Source organism: Callospermophilus lateralis, chromosome 14, assembly GCF_048772815.1.
Source record: "Callospermophilus lateralis isolate mCalLat2 chromosome 14, mCalLat2.hap1, whole genome shotgun sequence".
Classification (NCBI taxonomy): domain Eukaryota; kingdom Metazoa; phylum Chordata; class Mammalia; order Rodentia; family Sciuridae; genus Callospermophilus; species Callospermophilus lateralis.
Window position 1 is genome coordinate 58077203 of NC_135318.1, and position 17405 is coordinate 58094607.

The 17405-nt window shown below is 48.6% G+C and overlaps 1 protein-coding gene across 21 annotated transcripts in view; it reads left to right on the forward strand.

The window, feature by feature from the left end:
• Positions 1–17405, forward strand: part of Dysf (dysferlin) — a 205292-nt gene that overhangs the window by 52174 nt on the left and 135713 nt on the right. For 11 of the 21 annotated variants that reach the window (XM_076834051.2, XM_076834056.2, XM_076834060.2 and 8 more), the window contains exons 5-14: positions 938–1052; positions 2289–2381; positions 2746–2957; positions 4000–4128; positions 4523–4585; positions 5302–5352; positions 7764–7794; positions 8504–8619; positions 9954–10080; positions 12742–12845. In XM_076834051.2, the coding sequence (XP_076690166.2) occupies positions 938–1052; positions 2289–2381; positions 2746–2957; positions 4000–4128; positions 4523–4585; positions 5302–5352; positions 7764–7794; positions 8504–8619; positions 9954–10080; positions 12742–12845 (1041 nt within the window). The remainder of the gene's footprint in view (positions 1–937; positions 1053–2288; positions 2382–2745; positions 2958–3999; positions 4129–4522; positions 4586–5301; positions 5353–7763; positions 7795–8503; positions 8620–9953; positions 10081–12741; positions 12846–17405) is intronic. The other 10 variants (XM_076834058.2, XM_076834063.2, XM_076834069.2 and 7 more) reach the window with 1 other exon arrangement.

The window sequence follows — 17405 nt, forward strand, 5'->3', positions numbered from 1 at the left end:
AGTCTTAGATGGACACACCATACCTTTATTTATTTATTTTTTAATATGGTGCTGAGGCTCAAACCCAGTGCCTCACATATGCTAGGTGAGTGCTCTAGTTTCCACACTTTCTTAAGCAGAGTATTTATAACTTGGATTAAAACAGATGACTGCCCCAGGAGACTGGGCTGTGGCATGGGAGAGGCTCAGCCAGGTCCCTGCTGGCCTGGGAGGTGTGAGACTGGAGTGTCTGTTGGGATTGTGCCTGCCAAAGGGCTCAGGGACTCCTTTGAACTGTGTGGGACTCAGAATGGGGTTGAGGGGGGCCCTCTTTCACGTGCCTCTGTGGGGCTTGTCGGTGATGATCATCCCTTGTTGATGTGGATGGTGCCACTCGTTACTCCCTCTCAGCAGAGGATGTGGTGGGGGCAGATGTGCTTCTAGGAGGGCGGGAGTCAGCAAGATGAGTGGCAGCCCAAGACCCTCTCAATGCTGGCTTCCTGCTGAGCAGAGCAGAGCTGAACTGTCTATCAAGAAGGAGGGCAGGTCCTTGGCTGAGCAGAATGGTTAAGGGGAGTTTTCCCTAAGTCTTGAAAAATCCTGTAAGAGAAGTTGGATCCCTGATTCCAACTTAATCCTCATTCACCCTCATGAAGAAGCTGCTGTTGCTATTACTACCCCTCCTTACAGATAAGGCAACTGAGGCACAGGGAGGTTACATGTCTTGCCCAAGTTCACCTGGCTCCCGAATGGTTACAAACTGACCCCAGATTCCGTGTCCATAACTACCTGACTATGCTCATGGGTCCCTGGGGGTGGCTTTTTCACACTCCCTGCAAATTAGATCCTTGTCAGCGCCCTGTTTCCTGGGGAAGGATGCGGGAAACAGGAAGGATGCAGGAGGGCAGTGGTCTGAGGCCAGCGTACTAACCTGCTGCCCCATCCCCGTCTCTTCCAGGCCTCGCTGGTCCTGCAGGTGTCCTACACGCCGCTCCCTGGAGCTGTGCCCCTGTTCCCACCCCCTGTTCCCTTGGAACCATCCCCGACACTGCCTGACCTGGACATGGTGGCTGGTGAGGAGCCCATCCTTTGTGTGACAGGGCCCCCGGCAAGAAGGCCATCAGGGGTACCCAAGCCTGGGGTGGTGGGGGGCTGCAGAGAGACCTCCCAGCCTTTACTGCCTTCCCCAGATTGGGGCTGCCCAGGCGTGGAGAGGAGAGGGTTTGGGTGGGTGGGGAGTCCTGAGAGCTGCCTCTGCCACACAGAGAGACGGGGCAGGAGGCATAACTTCCTCTGTGCTTCTGAGGATGGTGTGAAGACACCCTCCCAGCTCCAGCTGCCCAAGGCGGGGGCTGTGCATGGTGGGCCTTCTGCAGTCCACAGCTCTGAGGTGTTTATGAGTGGGTGAGGTCTGTCCGGGTTATACCTAAGGCCCCACCTGCTCCCCAGAATCTAGTGCTTCCCTCTCCTGGCCCCAATTGGCCTTTAGTGATGACATGTGACCCAAGAGCTAGTTTTTCTTTGAAAGAATCCTGGGATACCATTAGGGGACATGAATTCCAGTCTTGTCTTTCACACTGACTTTGAGCTGGTCGCTCTCCCTCTCTGGGCCTACAGATGATCATTTGTGGAATGAGCAGGCTGAATTAGCTAAGTCCTGGGCCTGCCTCAGCTCTCTTGCCTCTGGGGGGCTTGTCGGGTGATGATCCAGGCCAGAGGGCCTGGCTTGTCAGTGGGGGTCGGGTGTGGGAGCGGGCAGGACCTCTGTGTGGTCAGCCTGCTGGCGTAGGGCAGAAGCTACAGAGATGGGCCGTGTGCATTTGCTAGTGGTGAGGAGGCTGGGAACCGGAGCAGTTTCTGCTTTGGCTGGGTCTTCAGCCTGGCTGGGAAGCCAAGTCCTGTGGAGGGCTCTGTGGAGAAGGAGGCAGAGAGGGCCATCTTCCTGGAGCCCGGCATTGTCCGAGCTAAGATGGGAAACCACTCTGCACTGGGTTACTTGAGAAGTCCAAGCTGGACTCGAGCTGGAAGAGGCTCAGGGGGAGGAAGAAGGGTGTTCTGAATGGTAGAGGAGGAGGAGGTGGAGGGCCCCAAAGACTCTGGGACCCCCCTGAGGTGAGTGAGATAGAATTAGGTTTGGGCCAGTGGTGGTGTCCGTCCCGCCTGCAGAGGTGGTAAGGAGGGACACTGAGCTTTGCCCTGAGCTGGGTGGGGGGACAAGCAGGGTGGGGGTTGGGGGTGCAGTAGGTGATCTTCCCTCACTCCGCTCCCTCCGGCCCCTCCTCTGGGGCTGTGCCCTGCTCATGTGCCAGGTGGGGGACAGAGCCGGGCCGAGACTTGGTCCCTGCTCAGTGACAGCACCATGGACACAAGATATTCTGGAAAGAAGTGGCTGGTCCCCACGGGTGAGATGCCAGCCAGAGCTGTCCCCATCCCAGACCCTACCACCTGTAACCGTCTCACCAGACACAGCTGCCAGCCCGCTGGAGTGGGACGAGGCGGCTGCACGGCTCCTCTGCAGAGCTGGGGGAGGGCCAGGGCCATTCTTTCTTCCTCCTGTCGACTAACTGAACTGATAGCCTCAGGATTCGGCTGTTGGCAGCCTCTCTTCTTCCTACCCATCCACCCTGGCTTCTGATGGGAGCGGGAGGGCACAGGCAGGCAGCGGTGGGTCTCAGTGCCCCTGCTCTCTGGGTCCTCCCTCTGCTGGGCTGGGTCCCATGGGCAGGGCCAGAGGACCCAGAGCTCATTGGGGCCCTGTCCTCCCAGACACAGGAGGAGAGGAGGACACAGAGGACCAGGGGCTCACAGGAGATGAAGCAGAACCATTCCTGGATCAGAGTGGCACTCCAGGCCCGGGGGGCCCCACCACCCCCAGGAAGCTGCCTTCCCATCCTCCCCCCTACCACCCTGGGAGCAAAAGAAAGAGAAGTGCACCCCCATCCAGAAAGCCGCTGTCGGATAAGCAGCAGGACTTCCAGGTGATGGGGACTGTTGTTGCACCCTGATGGCTTTAATCCATCAGCAGCGCCTGGCTGGTGTGTCCAGCCTCAGGGGAGCTGCTCCTGGGACCATGAGGGCCTCCTGGTGGGAATCTGCTTTCCCTGGGTCCTGGGCAGCTGCTGAACAGGAAGTTCAAGTCTTGGGGCCTCAGAACAAGCCTCTGCTCAGGCCCAAGGTTTTGGAAAATACCTCAAAACTAAAAAGAGACTAAAAATCACTCAGCCACTCTCTTATTGTTATGATAATCTGTCCTTCTATGACATGCTGTTTTTAAGAAGAGTTAATAAATAACAGTCGATTAGAAAGTGGAACCAATACACACCTTCTCTTTTCATGAAAATTATTTTAATACTTAATATTTTAAAATACTCCATCTAATGTTTGGAAGTACATATGTTCTTGAATTCTTCATTCACTTACAGTTCAATGGCAAAAATTCTTAATTTATATCTCAGAATGTAAAAAAAGCATTGCATCTAACAATATAAAGAAGAGGAGCTGGGGACCTAGAGACAATAGCTCAGGGGAAGAGCACTTGTCTTGCTTTTGTGGGGCCCTGGGTTCAATCCCCATCAACACACATGCACACACACACACACACACACACACACACAAGAAAAAATAACAAAGACTATTTATGGGGCCACTTCAATGCATAAGCTCGACTTCTGAGGGAATTGTCAGTAAGGACTGTTCAAGTCTCTTTAAAATGTCAGTGTCAATAGGGTCTCAGGTGGGGTTTGTGCTGAATGAAGAGAGTGGGGCTACTCCCACCTTCCCATTGGGATCCCAGGTGGTTTGCGCAGGGCAGCGTGGCGGCTCTTCTGCAACTATGGGATTTTATAGATGCAAGGGACGGTGGTAGGAGATATGCTTGTTCTTAGAATACTCTTCCTAAAACATTTTAAATCGTCTTTCCAAGAAGCCGGCTGGCCCCTGAGATCTGTGTCTCTCAGGGCAGAGGGTGGGTGGCCTCATACACTTTCCCTCCCTCCTTCTCATGTCCCTGATGACTTTCAGATCAGAGTCCAGGTGATCGAGGGGCGCCAGCTGCCGGGGGTGAACATCAGACCTGTGGTCAAGGTCACGGCTGCCGGGCAGACCAAGAGGACTCGGATCCACAAGGGAAACAGCCCTTTCTTCAACGAGGTGGGAGACACTGGGCAATGTTAGGGCCAGAACCTATGTAGGTCTTCCAAACGGGGAGCCCAGAGCAGTTATTCAGAGTGTTCACCTATGGTGCTAAGTTTGGTTCAGGAATTGGAGAAGAACTCCAGCTGTTATTCCTGCCCAGGGTCTCTCTGCTCCATGTCCCTGTCATCCTGTAAGGCTGTGCCTGAGATGATATCCTCTGTGGGGTCATCTGTGGCAAACACCCCAGAACTTGTCAGATTCCCAGAGCTCAGCATGGAGTTGAGCTCAGCCCTCATTTCCAATGTGGGCTCTATTCCTGGGCTTGAAGGCCTCTGGGTGCTGGTCTTCCCCCTGCCTGGCCTGCGGGGTCATAGGCACTGATTTGTCTCCCTTTTCTCTGGACCAACAGACTCTTTTCTTCAACGTGTTTGACTCTCCCCTGGAGCTGTTTGATGAGCCCATCTTTATCACAGTAAGTCTCAGCAACCCAAGCGTTCTCCACGGGCTCAGTGTGCACATGTGTTCGTGCGAGGCATTGTCCGTGTGTGTAGGTGCACATTTCAGTGTGCATGCGTGTCAGCATCGTCGGTGAGTGTGAGTGTGTATGTGTGTGTGAGAGAGATACGGGTTAAAGTCTGGCACCCGGAAAACGTGGACCATTCGCAGCCAGCCTCTGCTGGGCATGGGAGCGCCCACACACCTCAGCTGTGGCCTTCCCTAGGGGCTTCAGGTGGGACACCTCTGGTTGTAGTGGACGCCTTGGTTTTCATCTTATTTTGTTTGTCCATGGGCCTGCTTTTGGCCAATATTTTCTTTCTCTGAGTCTTCTCCCACTTGGAAGGTGGTATATTCTAGTGGTTAAAATGCGGGCCTTGGCGCCATATTATCTGGACCCGAGTCCCATCTCTGCCCCTTGCGGTTATGTGATTCTGTACAAGTCCTGTCATCTCTGTGCCTCTAGTCCTTCAACTGTGCAATGGGGACAATAAGACTGCCTACTCAGGGTACTATTCTTGGGAGTACTATTCTTGGGAGTACTATTCTTGGGAATCATTTAGAACAATCTGGACTAGAGTAAGTGCTCATTATTGGCTGTTCTTATTTGGGAGAGAAGAGCTGTTGGGTTGAACCCTGTCTGGGTCACAATTTCACTCATAGGTGTGGATTTTAACTGCTCTTTCCCCGTAGGTGGTAGACTCCCGTTCCCTCCGGACAGATGCGCTCATTGGGGAGTTCCGGGTAATTGTTCATTTCCTTGCGATTAGTTTTCACTGACCTGTGTTCCTGGAGGCGCTGTGGGTCACCTGCAGGGGCTGGCTCTCCAGAGACCTTGTGTGCCTGGGTCCATGGTGGGAAGATTTCAACCCCTCCCCTTAGAAACCCATCAGATCTCCCAACTCAGAAAACCTCTCCACAAAGGTAGCAGAGAAGTAGGATACTTTCATTGTTGAATAAGCATTAACTGGAGTGGGCTGAGCATCTCAGGCCATCTGCTGAGAGATTACCAAGACAGGAAGGAGTCTCATCCTTTCATGTAGCCAGTAGATTACATTATTTTCCATTTTTTTTTGAGAAAAACAGTAACTAGCCAGGCATGGTGGTGCACACCTGTAATCTCAGTTACTCAGAAGCTGAGGCAGGAGGATTGCAAGTTTGAGGCCAGCCTGGGCAACTTATGAGACTCAGCCTCAAAGTTTAAAAATACTACTACTATTACTACTATTACTACTACTAATAATAATAAAAATAAAAAGGTAGGCCGGGATGCTGGGGATGTGGCTTGAAGGTAGAGCACCTCAAATAAGACAACTGGGTAGAACTGCTGGGCACACAGAGTTCATCTTAGATTTGGTGGATAATGACCATCAGTGTCAGCTAATTTACTTCATCCAGGGGAGAAAATAGGATTCCAACTCCTGTCTTTATGACAGGAGATAGTTTTACAGCCTGGAGCATGGCACCCACTCAAATCAGGACGGTAGCTTCCCTCTGGGCCGTAGGAGGACCCTCTTCCTTGATGTTTGCATTTCAAAGAGAAGATGCCCTTGAGAAAGATGTCTAGTCTCCATATCATAAATTTTATAAAATGCTTAGTTAGTTTTTAGAAAGATACATTTCAAACAGATAAAGTACTTACATTTACTGGTTTTCTAAGGTAAAATGTATGACAGAAAGAGGAGAGCTAAAATCTTCCCCTATTTCCAGAAGGAAGAATTAAGCCTCTTTTTAGTTCCTGTTTATCTCTACATCTGGGAAGGCAGCATCCACCCAATTCTGGCCAATGCTGGAACTGTGCAACCTGGAACTCTCTGCCCTGAACTCACCTTCATGGTGGGTCAGGAATGGGGTTCAGCTCAGAACCCTGGGGGAAGGAGCCCCAGTCTGCCTATTTGTCCTGGGCAGACCAGAAGGGAGCAGTCCATCTCTGGGAACCCAGTATCAGAAGCACAGTGCGTCCCAGAGGATGGTTCAACAGCTTGCAAAAAATAATTGCATAAAGTGAGACAGACCTGCACGGTGCTGTGACATCGTTTAGTTTGTTTCTCACTGATGTTCTTATTGGAGAATCTTTGAGGATTTATCAAAAGGAAAGAAAGAGTGCAGACTTATTTTAACCTGCCTCTGCTATCCAAATAAATGACCTCCTCCCCTCCTCTGGGAAGTAGCCGTAAGATTTTAGAAAAACAGAATCTAATTTCTTGGTGAGGCATTTCTTTAAAGGAGGGGGTTTGAATCTGAGTCATTATATAACAAATGAAATCTTAATTATTTTAGACTTGAGTCTTTATATTCTTGTTCTGAGAATCCATGGGTCAAGAAACATATTTTTCTAGTTATTAATCTGTGATAAAAAAGACTTTGTATTTTATTTTTTTGGGGGGTGGGGTACTGAAAATTTAACCCAGGGACAATTTACTATTGACCTACATTCATAGCCTTTTAAAATTTTGAGACAGGTTCTCACTAAGTTGCTTAGGGCCTCACTAAGTTGCTGAGACTGGCCTTGATCTTACAATCCTCCTGCCTCAGCTTCCCAGGTTGCTGGGATTACAAGCATGTGCCACCATGCCTGGCTCAGACTTGGTATTTGAGGGAGTTTTATATTCACAGAAAAATTGAGTGGAGAGGCTGGAGTCGTGGCTCAGAGATAGAGTGCTTGCCCAGCATGTGTGAGGCACTGGGTTCGATCCTCAGCACCACATAAAAATAAAATAAAGATATTGTGTCCACCTATAACTAAAAAACAAATATTAAAGAAAATCAAGTGGAATGTGCAGAAAGTTCAGGTGTACTCTTTGCCCTTCCATTGCCCTTCAACCTCCCCTACTATCAACATCCTGATAATCTATGATTTTTAAAAAAGAACACTATGAAATATAGGGAAGAAAAGAAACAAATCAAACCCATGCAAATCTACTGCCCCTCAGAGATAGCAAAGGTGCCATTTGGGGTATTTCCTTCCCTCTTTCTTTTTGGGGCATTAACATACTTTGCCTAATTCTATAACAAATATATTCCATAGAGCGTCACGTGACGTTTTCCTGCGTCTCTAAAAGTTCTTAAAACAACCCCTTTACTGGCTTCATCGAATGCACCATGCTCTAACACTTCAGTGCCAAGAGTTTGACTTGTGTTTCCTTTGATTTCAGATGGACGTGGGCACCATTTACAGAGAGCCCCGTGAGTTCTCACCCCTTTGGTGTGTCCTTGCATGAGACTCTGGAGGCTGCTTGGGGACACTCACTCTCCCTCCCTGGGGGGTTTGGAATGGAGGCGAGGCTTTCTTGGAAGAGAAGGCAGGGGTTGCATCCTCCTCGAAAAGCTTTCAGGCCCTCAGGAAGACGCAGCCCCCACCTGTGTCCGATGGCGATGGCCCATTTAGGGATGATAAACCTGGAAGGTCCTGGGGCCCGGGGTCACCTCAGATAAGGGCAGGTCATTTGGGTGATGAGTCCAGGGATTCTTCTCACTCTGATTTGGTCACTTTCTGGGGAGGTTAAAAATGGTTTAGCTTTGCCTCTTATAGAGGTTTCTGTTAATACTTCTGATCTACGTAGATGCTCAAAGTTGATTCTAGACTTAAAAAAACAAAACAAAACAAATTTGAGACATTTATTTACATGCCAATGTCACCCGGGCGGACCATGTCATGATTATGAGTCTCTTCAGGAAGAGACAGCCCTACTGAGTGACTGAGGCATGCCATGGAGAACCATCTTTGGTCATCCTGGTGTTAGAGCTCTTGGTTTCTCAGCCCCAGGGATTCTAGGGTTTGATCCTTTCCCCTCCTGCCGTGGCTGAGCCCTTTATCTCATGTATGTGATCCATCCTGGGCTCCTGGACCAAGTTGCAGACTTGGGTCTTCCCGTTCTTGATCATTCTGTTTTAGGTCATGCCTATCTCAGGAAGTGGCTGCTCCTCTCAGACCCTGACGATTTCTCTGCTGGGGCCAGAGGCTACCTGAAAGCCAGCCTTTGTGTGCTGGGGCCTGGAGATGAAGCTCCCGTGAGTACCTTTCCCTGGGTCTTCCTCGCAGCCCTTCACATATTGCTTGGTGGTGGAAGCACCCAATGAAAATCCTGAAGCTTAATTTTTTTTCCTGATTTAAAAGAATGCATGATAATTATGAGAACTGTAGAACATGTAGAAAAGTATAAATAAAAAGGACTCACTCATAAGTCTACCATTTGGAGAGAGCCATTATTAATATCTTCTCACCTGCCTTTCTCAAAAACACATGTGTATTTTTCTTTTTGCAAAGGGAGATCATTCTCTCCACGATATTGCAACCTGAATATGATTGCCTCAGATTATATCGTTATCATGTGGATGTGGTAATAGGCGAAGTTCTAAATCAAAGGAGGAAGTGAGGGAGAAAAGTGTGGCAGTCCCCATGAGGAACCAGGAAGAGAAAGGAGCAACCGCAAATTCAGGCTTCAGGTGTCTGAGGTCCAGAAAGCTGGGCATGCAGCCTAGACTGGAGAGTGCATCTGAGCAGAGAGTCACTCCAGGTGCCAAGAGATGTGCAGAAAACCTAAAGAAGGATAAGGACACAGTGTACACCAAGAAAATAGGAAGCAGGAGTACCCAGGACAGTGAAGATATTTAACAAAAAAAAATTTAAGAGAGGAAAAATATAATAAAGTTAGTTTAGTGATAAATTTTTAGTATAATTTTTGATACCAGTATCAGAGTGAATTCTGTAAATAATGATATGGGTGTGTTTAAGGGAAGAAAGAATTTTTTGGGGCTCTGGTTTGTCTTTAGAACCCTGAAAGGGGTCCACAAGAGGACCCCTGGGCAGTTCCTGGGTGGTAATGATTTATGTTTGGGGCAGGTGGGCAAAGCATGTTTCCTCCATATTGCAGAATAAAGCCCTGCTTCCTGGAAAAAAAATATGAGAAGAGCATTCAGAGCTGGGAGGTGTCAGCACCCTGTGTATTTGAGAAGAGAAGGTGGCAGTGTTGTGGCAGAAAAATGTGCAGAACAGCTGGGCGCAGTGGTGCCCACCTGTCATCCCAGCAGCTTCGGAGGCAGAGGCAGGAGGATCGCGAGTTCAAAGGCAGCCTCAGCAACTTAGTGAGGCACTAAGCAACTCAGCGAGATCCGTCTCTAATAAAATATAAAAAAGGGCTGGGGGATGTGGCTCCATGGTTAAGTGTTCCTGGGTTCTATCCCTGGTACCAAAAAAAAAAAAAAAAAAAAAAAGGAAAAATGTTCCAGAGCAAGTTGTCTTATGAGACACCTCACTAAACATGGTAGGCCGAGCTCTTAGAAAAGGAAGGTCAAACGTTGCACCCGAGAGCTCATGGAGGAATCACGTCTGGCTTGCTTTATAGCTGGAGAGAAGAGACCCCTCTGAAGACAAGGAGGACATCGAAGGCAATCTGCTCAGGCCGACTGGTGTGGCCCTTCGAGGAGCCCACTTCTGCCTGAAGCTCTTCAGAGCCGAGGACTTGCCTCAGAGTGAGTGTGGAGCAACCCCCTCTCCCATGGGTGCGGGCCTGCCACAGTGGTTGTGAGGACATCGCGAGGGTGGACCCCGGGAGGGCCCATAGTTGCCTCCCCGGGAGAGGAAAGTGCATCAGCTTGTAGTTTCCTGGGGCACATTTTCATCCTCCCTCCCACCAGGGACCATCCCTTTGCCTCCTTCCTGCCTCCCTTTGGCCTGTCTTCCTCCTCAAGGGTCTGTTAGAGATCAGTGCTGGACAGCTGGCCCTCTACTCTGCTGCCTGGCCAATACCTTGAGCCTTTCTAGGTTTCCCAAGGTTGTTTTTTTTTCTTTTTTTTCTCCTGTGGTGCTGGGAATTGAACCCAGGACCTCGTGAATTCCAGGTAAGCACTCTACCACTAACCCATACCTCCAGCCCAGCAATCAGGATTTAATGGAAAATAACACACGCTGCTGGAGTTAACCAGATGCCAGAATCTGGATCTTAACAGTGGCTGCTGGGCTATATTCCGTGTCCCCTGGCTCTTTAGCCACTCTGGAGACCCATTTTCTGGGTTCTTGTTGAGAAAGCAGCGCCATCTAAACACTGCCTGCTCCCAGGTCAGAGGTCGTTGATGTGAGGACACCCTTGCTGGCAGAGCCCGGGCAGGAGCTATGATGCCGGAGGGTTTGCAGGAGGCCTTCCTGGGACCATTTCTCTATAGGTGAAGAATGCTGCTCCCCAGTGGTTCTTCATCCCCCATTACCTGGGGCTGTCCACGTTCTAGCACAGAAAGTCCCACATTCCAGGAAACTGTTCAGTCCCTAGCAAACTGGGACTTTGGATCACCTGACTTGTGATCACCTCCCACATCCTCCCAGGAAGGCCAGCATGGCCGCTAATGGTACTGGTCTCACCCTGTGTATTTAGTAAACCCTGGGGGAATCATATCAAATATTGGGGAGCCATGGGTACCAACCTCAGCCGCACAGGAGGATCACTGGAATGGCTTAAAGAAAGTAAGGTGGCTGGCCCCCAAACCCCCGGCCTTTCAGATTTGCTTGGGTTGGGGTAGGGCTCAGAGGCTTCCCAAGTGATCCCAGCATGGAGCCCACTGTGAGCCACTATGTCAGAGTGTGCATTAGCTTCATCAAGCCAAAGTCTTCTTCCACAGCAGTGAGAACATCTGCAACTTGGGTCCTCATTTACATGTTTTGCATAAAGCTCTTTGAGGGTGTCTGCTTTGATGAGTGACATCCGTAAATGAAATGGGTTCCTTCTGTGCAAGCTTACTTGGACCAAAACCACTGGGGGGAAGCCTTTGAATAAGTAATGGGAATTCAGTGGATATTAGAATACCTGCTTAAAATCATTCTTTACTCAATGGCTGCAACTGTTTGGAAGAGAGACTAGCAAACTTCTCCAGAAGGCATGGGGAAATGGAAATGTTTGCTTTTCTTAAGGTGAAGGAGCTTTGTGTTGTATTTGCTGCAGTGTTGTTTAAACATAAATAAAAACAAAATAGATGAGTAAACAGAACATGACTATTTGCTAATCACTGTTACCCATTATTCACGTAGGCATTAGCGAGTGTATAACCTTTAACTGTCCCTCTCCTCACATTCGTTCATGGTCATGTAAAACATAACATATAAAACATACATATACATATGTATGTACATAACACATCTATCCATATATACATGTGCAAATAATCTGGCTAACTCAGTTAAATAATTTGGTTTGAAGTATCGTAGATTTAAAACTCTTAAAAAGATCCCACCACTTGGGAGTCTGAGACAGGAGGATCGTAAGTTCAAGGCCAACTTGGGCAGTTTAGAGAGACTTTGTCTCAAAATAAAACATAAAAAGGGCTGGGGATGTAGCACTGCTGGGTTCAATCCTTATTATGCCAAACACAACGAAGCCAGAATTGACTGATTGGCTAACCTTGGGTAAATTACTCTGCTAATGGAAATAAAGGACAATGTCAACTAGGTGTTGTGGCATATACCTGTAATCCCAGGTACTTGGGAGGCTGAGATGGTGGTGTGGGTGTTGGTGGCAGGTTCAAGGCCAACCTCAGTACTTTGAGAGGTTTTTTCTTTCTTTCTTTTTTAAATGGGCTGGGGGTGTAGCTCAGGGCGGGAGTGCTTGCCTAGCACGAGTGAGACCCTGGGTTTAATCCCCAGCATCAACAAAAACCAAACAGGAAGGGTCACCAACAATGGGGTATTATAAAAACTTCCAGTCCTTTTTTAGATTGCTTACTGTCCTTGGTGATGTAGATCTTGAATCAATCAAACAGTTACTTGGAGACCTGCTCTGCAAACTTCTTTTTTAAGTTTTTTCTTGTCTTTTTTTTTTTTTTTTTGTGGCACTGGGGATTTGAACCCAAGGCTTCATACCCTACCACTGAGCTACACCCCCAGCCCAGAGACCTGCTCTGAAACCTCTTGATGCTGAGGGGACAGTGGACAAGGTGTCTGGGGCGGAGGAAGGAAGCAGCCCAGGGCTCTTAGGGGCTGTGGCTCTGCAGCAGTCCTCCCTCCTGGGAGCGCCTGGGCTGAGCCCCAGAAGATGGGGCCATAGTGTCTCACTCAGGTCGAGCCGGGGCTGCCTGGAGACGGGTGGAGCAGAGTTGGGGTTTGGCATGGGGGATAGCAGGTGGTGACTGGCTTGTCCTTCTGCCCAGTGGATGATGCTGTGATGGACAACGTGAAGCAGATCTTTGGCTTTGACAGTAACAAGAAGAACTTGGTGGACCCCTTTGTGGAAGTCAGTTTTGCAGGAAAAATGGTAAGGAATGAGGGAGCGGGAGGGCTCCTGGAGTTGGGAGAGGGCTGGGCATCCTGCGAACAGGTGTCAGAGAGAACAGGACAAAGTGAGGTGCAGTGGAGGGGTGTGCATGGTGGGCACTGATCCTGGGACGCACGCCCAGGTCTGGCTCTCTGGGCCTGCTGCCCACAAGAATGTGGACAGGTCTGCCTGGGGTGTCCAGTCAGACACCGAGGTGTGGATAGACCCAGAGAGGACAGATGGACACTGGATACACGGGTGGAAAATTAAGCAATTGTGTGGAAAGCAGATGTGAAGGCGTATAGATAGGGAAAGCTTTTTAAAGAAAAATGTGGGATGGGCCAGGGGTGGTACACACCCAGGAGGCTGAGGCGGGAGGATCACAAGTTCAAGGCCAACCTGGGCAACTTAGTGAGACCCTGTCTCAAAATAAAATAGATAAAAAGGGGTTCAGGGATGTAGCTCAGTGGTAAAGTGCTCACTTAGCCCTTGTAAGGCCTGGGGTTCAAAACATGATTATTCTTAACAGTTGTGGCAGGAGTCAGGCAGGGAAAGACCACTCTGGTGGGCACCCTAGGGATCCCTCACTGCCCAGGGCTAAGACAGATACACCTGTCCCTGTCAATTTCGTCCCCTGCCCTTCTCTACACACAGGCAGGTACCTCCCAGTGTCTGTGTCCAACCTGAGGGCTCTCTCTAGTGGCCTGGGCTGCTCCAGGGCTTCAGCCATTGCCTCTGCAGGGGGGACTCTCACAGGTCTCTTTAGCTCTGATTCCTCCTTCACCTTCAGCTCTGTTTCTGAACAGCTTTGACTCAGGAGTCATTTTCTCTGCCACCAGCTGCCCACGTCCAGAGCCCCCATCTTAACCGGATACCACCACCCAAGGCAGAACTTGAACATGTGGGCCTGCCTGGACTCTTCCCTCTTCTCTCTCTATCTGCAGTAAACATGCCACCTCTAACTCTTGACCTCAAGAGTTGACCTCAAAGGACCCAGCCTTTCCCTGCGGCCCAGAGCCACTGCCACCTCTTCCCAGGACCACACCACAGTGTTCCCCTGCTGCCATTTTTCCTCACCATGATATTGACCCTTTGGAGACCCTGGCCACTTGTCCAAGTTCTGGATTTCTCTGATTGTTTCTTGCAGGTGTGGCTTAACTTGCTCTGCTGGCTCCTGTACTTTCCGTAAACTGAAAGTTAAGTCTGCAGGCTCCATTAGATTCAGATTATGTATGTTGCCAAGAACTCGTCATACGTGATGCTCTGAACGTCATGTTGCAACGTGTCAGGAAGCAGTGATGTCAGGCGTCAGTTCATGGGTGATGACACCTTGATCCCGCCATTAAGGGGGTGCCTGTGGATCTCCCCCTTGTAAAAGTCAGTGTCCTCCTGTGTAATTCCAGCATTCTGTAGGCCATAGCCGGGCTCTGTGAAGGTATCCTATTTCTGATTGTATTCATTCCTGAGTAAATCATTTCCTTGGGGTTGCGGAATGATGATTTTCATTATCATTCCATCTCTCTTTATTAGTTGGCATTTCTCTGTGGAGAAAAGCTTTGATCCCCTTGTCCCTTTGGCTATTACAAGGGACCACATTAATTTTATTAATTCAACGTGTCGGAATCCTTCATTGTTGGCTTGACACACACATTATCCTGAAATTGACTATTTCGAGCCCTTCCATTGGTTCTTCCATCCCCAGAGCTAATGCAGGGTCTCAATGAGAATGTCTTGGGTCCCGTGACTCAGGCTTTAAGCTCCTTCAAATGCCCCCGGCAGATCTTTACTCTGGTGCAGGTTTTGGTTTTTGGTTAGGGATCTGCACCTGCACCCTGGACCTAACCTCAGGAAGGGCTGGGACAGGATGCCCTGTGGCCTCTTCTCTCCGCTCTCAATCACCTCCTCGTGGACTCTTCCTGCTCTGCTCTACAGGGAGGAGACAGGAAGCTATGGATAGGTAGCTTTTGCTCCAAGGACTAGGATCAGTGTTTTCCACTGACAGATGGAGAAGGTCATGCCAACCGGGAAAACTGTCTTTATTCCATGTTCCCCCATGATAGGGTGCTTCCATGGTGTGACACCTAAGACCAACTTTAATGGCCTGCTTTCCTTGGAGCCAAATCTCAAGAGCTCCTGCTGCTCCCAGGTCTTTTCCAGCCCCACTCCATCTCCCCAGGCCTTTTTTTCCTCTTGGTATCAGGGATTGAACCCAGGGGTGTTCCACCACTGAGCCACATCCCCAGCCCCTTAAAAAAAATATTTTATTTAGAGACAGGGTCTTGCTGAGTTGCTTGAGGCCTCACTAAGTTGCTGAGGCTGGCTTTGAACTCGTAATCCTCAGCTTCTCAAGCCCCTGGGATTACAGGTGTGCACCACCTTACCCAGCACCTGGGACCTTTTGACCCTGGGAGTTTTTCTGGCAAGGTGCAGATGGCCAGGGGAGGTGACCAGGGGCGGGGCCTGGCTGAGGCCTAGGATTGTACGAAGCCCAGGGCAGCTGGGCTTAAGCAAGAAGCTGCAGCCCATGGTCCTTCTCAAAAGGGTGGTGGGAGTTGAAGAATGAGTTTATAAGGAAGGGGCCCCTGAAATCTCTTCCTTGATAGTATCAGCCTGGTCAGCCTTCTCTGTGGTCCTTGGTCTTTGTGGCCTCTTCTCTCTGCTCTCAGTCATCTCCTCGTGGACTCTATCTGCTCTGCTCATCCCTCTGTTTGATGATCTCATTGCATCCTAATCTGACAAGTGCTAGGGTTTCCTCCTCTGGTTTTATCCATCTCCGCCTGGGCATCTTTGCATTTCCTCTTATGGGCACAAGGTGGCACTATTACCCAAGATGTGAACGGTTCAGATTTGACCAAGTTACTAAGGGGGATGGTGTGTGTGTGTGTGTATGTGTGTGTGTGTGTGTGTGTGTGTGTGTACACTTCATATATGAGAAAAGGCAAGGGGAGGTAATTGTAGGGAAGGGGTGGAGGTTCAGAAATTTTTTTCTGAATTAAAAAATACAGCCCATTACTTGTTGAAAATATAGCCCATTACTTTGAAAAAAAAAAATCAGAGAACAGGAAAATGAAACAAGCCCAAACCCAACCCATATTTTATTTCTGTGTCCCTCACCCTCCCAGAGATAACCATGGTTCACCTAGGTTCTGCCTGTGTTTCTTTCTGGTATGTTTTCCTGTTGATTTTCCCTTCCCTTCTCCTCCTCCCGCAGCTGGATATTGGTTGCTGAGGTCCCGCAAGGTGCTGGCTCTGCCTCTTTCTTTCATCTTGTAGATGTGGCCTTTTTTTTTTTTTTTTAAATTTGTTTAGTACTACTTCATAATTTTTGCATGTTTTATGCCCCCCCCCTTTTTTTTTTTTGGTGATTTTACTTTAAATTGGTTCCCGAGCCCAGTGCTGTAGTGATGTCTGGTGCAGAAGGGCAGAGGCAAGTGGACTGGCCTTTGTTCATGCCCCCAGGCCCACATCCCAGTGGCTCTTTCAGAGGGAGCCTCCAAGGGTTGAAGTGTTGGCTGTGGAAGAGGCTCTGGCCTCCCCAGGGTGGAGGCTGAATGCCCTGAGTGCAAGAAGCGCAATGCAGACAGGGATGTCAGCTATGGTATTTTGAGAGTCCTTTCTTTTAAAAAAACTGAATTAGGTAATACCTCTATGTAGAAACATTCCATCTCTTCTGTTATCTACCTATCATTTCCCTGTCTCTCTGTACCCATTCAACACTACTCATTTCCTCCTTGCAAAGGAAACCTTTGTAGCTAGTTTCTTTTATATTATTTGGGTTTCATTATGCATATGGAAGTAAACATGTCTATAGAGTTTTATCTTTTACCCTTCTAATATAAATGGCTGCACATTAGACTCATGGCTCTGCAGCTTGCTTTTTCTACTTAATAATATATAGCTTGGACATTATTTCATGTCTGTGCATAGAGTGGTCCTCATTCTTTTTTAGAACTGCATAGTACTCTATTGGGTGAATGGACCATAATTTATTTAACCTGTCCTCTTTTGGATACCTGGGTTGTTCAGAATACTTGCTAGTCCAAGCCATTCTGTGTTGAATAACTTCACATGTATGTCGTTCTTCCCATGTACAAGCACTTCTGTGGGATAAATGTCTAGAGGTAGAATTGACAGGTCAAAGAAAATATGTACTTGTAATTTTGATAGGTAGTGGCCAATTGCCTCCTAGAAGTATCAAGCTATTTCATTTTCCTACCAGCAAAATGTGAGTGTGCAGTTTCCCAACAGTGGGTTGTCAGATTATAGAGAATTTTATAATCTGATGATGAAAATTGTATCTCAATGGTTTTATTTGTGGTTCTTCTATGATGAATGAGGTCGAACATCTTTTTAAAGATTTTTAAATTTGTTTTAACTTGTTATACATTACAATAGACTGATATATATAATGAATATATATATATGTATGTATCTCATTTCTCATTCTTCTGATTGTACATGATGTAGAATCCCGCCAGTCGTATAGTTATGTATGTACAGAGGGTAATAATGTCTGATTCTTTCTACTATCTTCCTACCCCCATACCCCCTCCCCTCCCT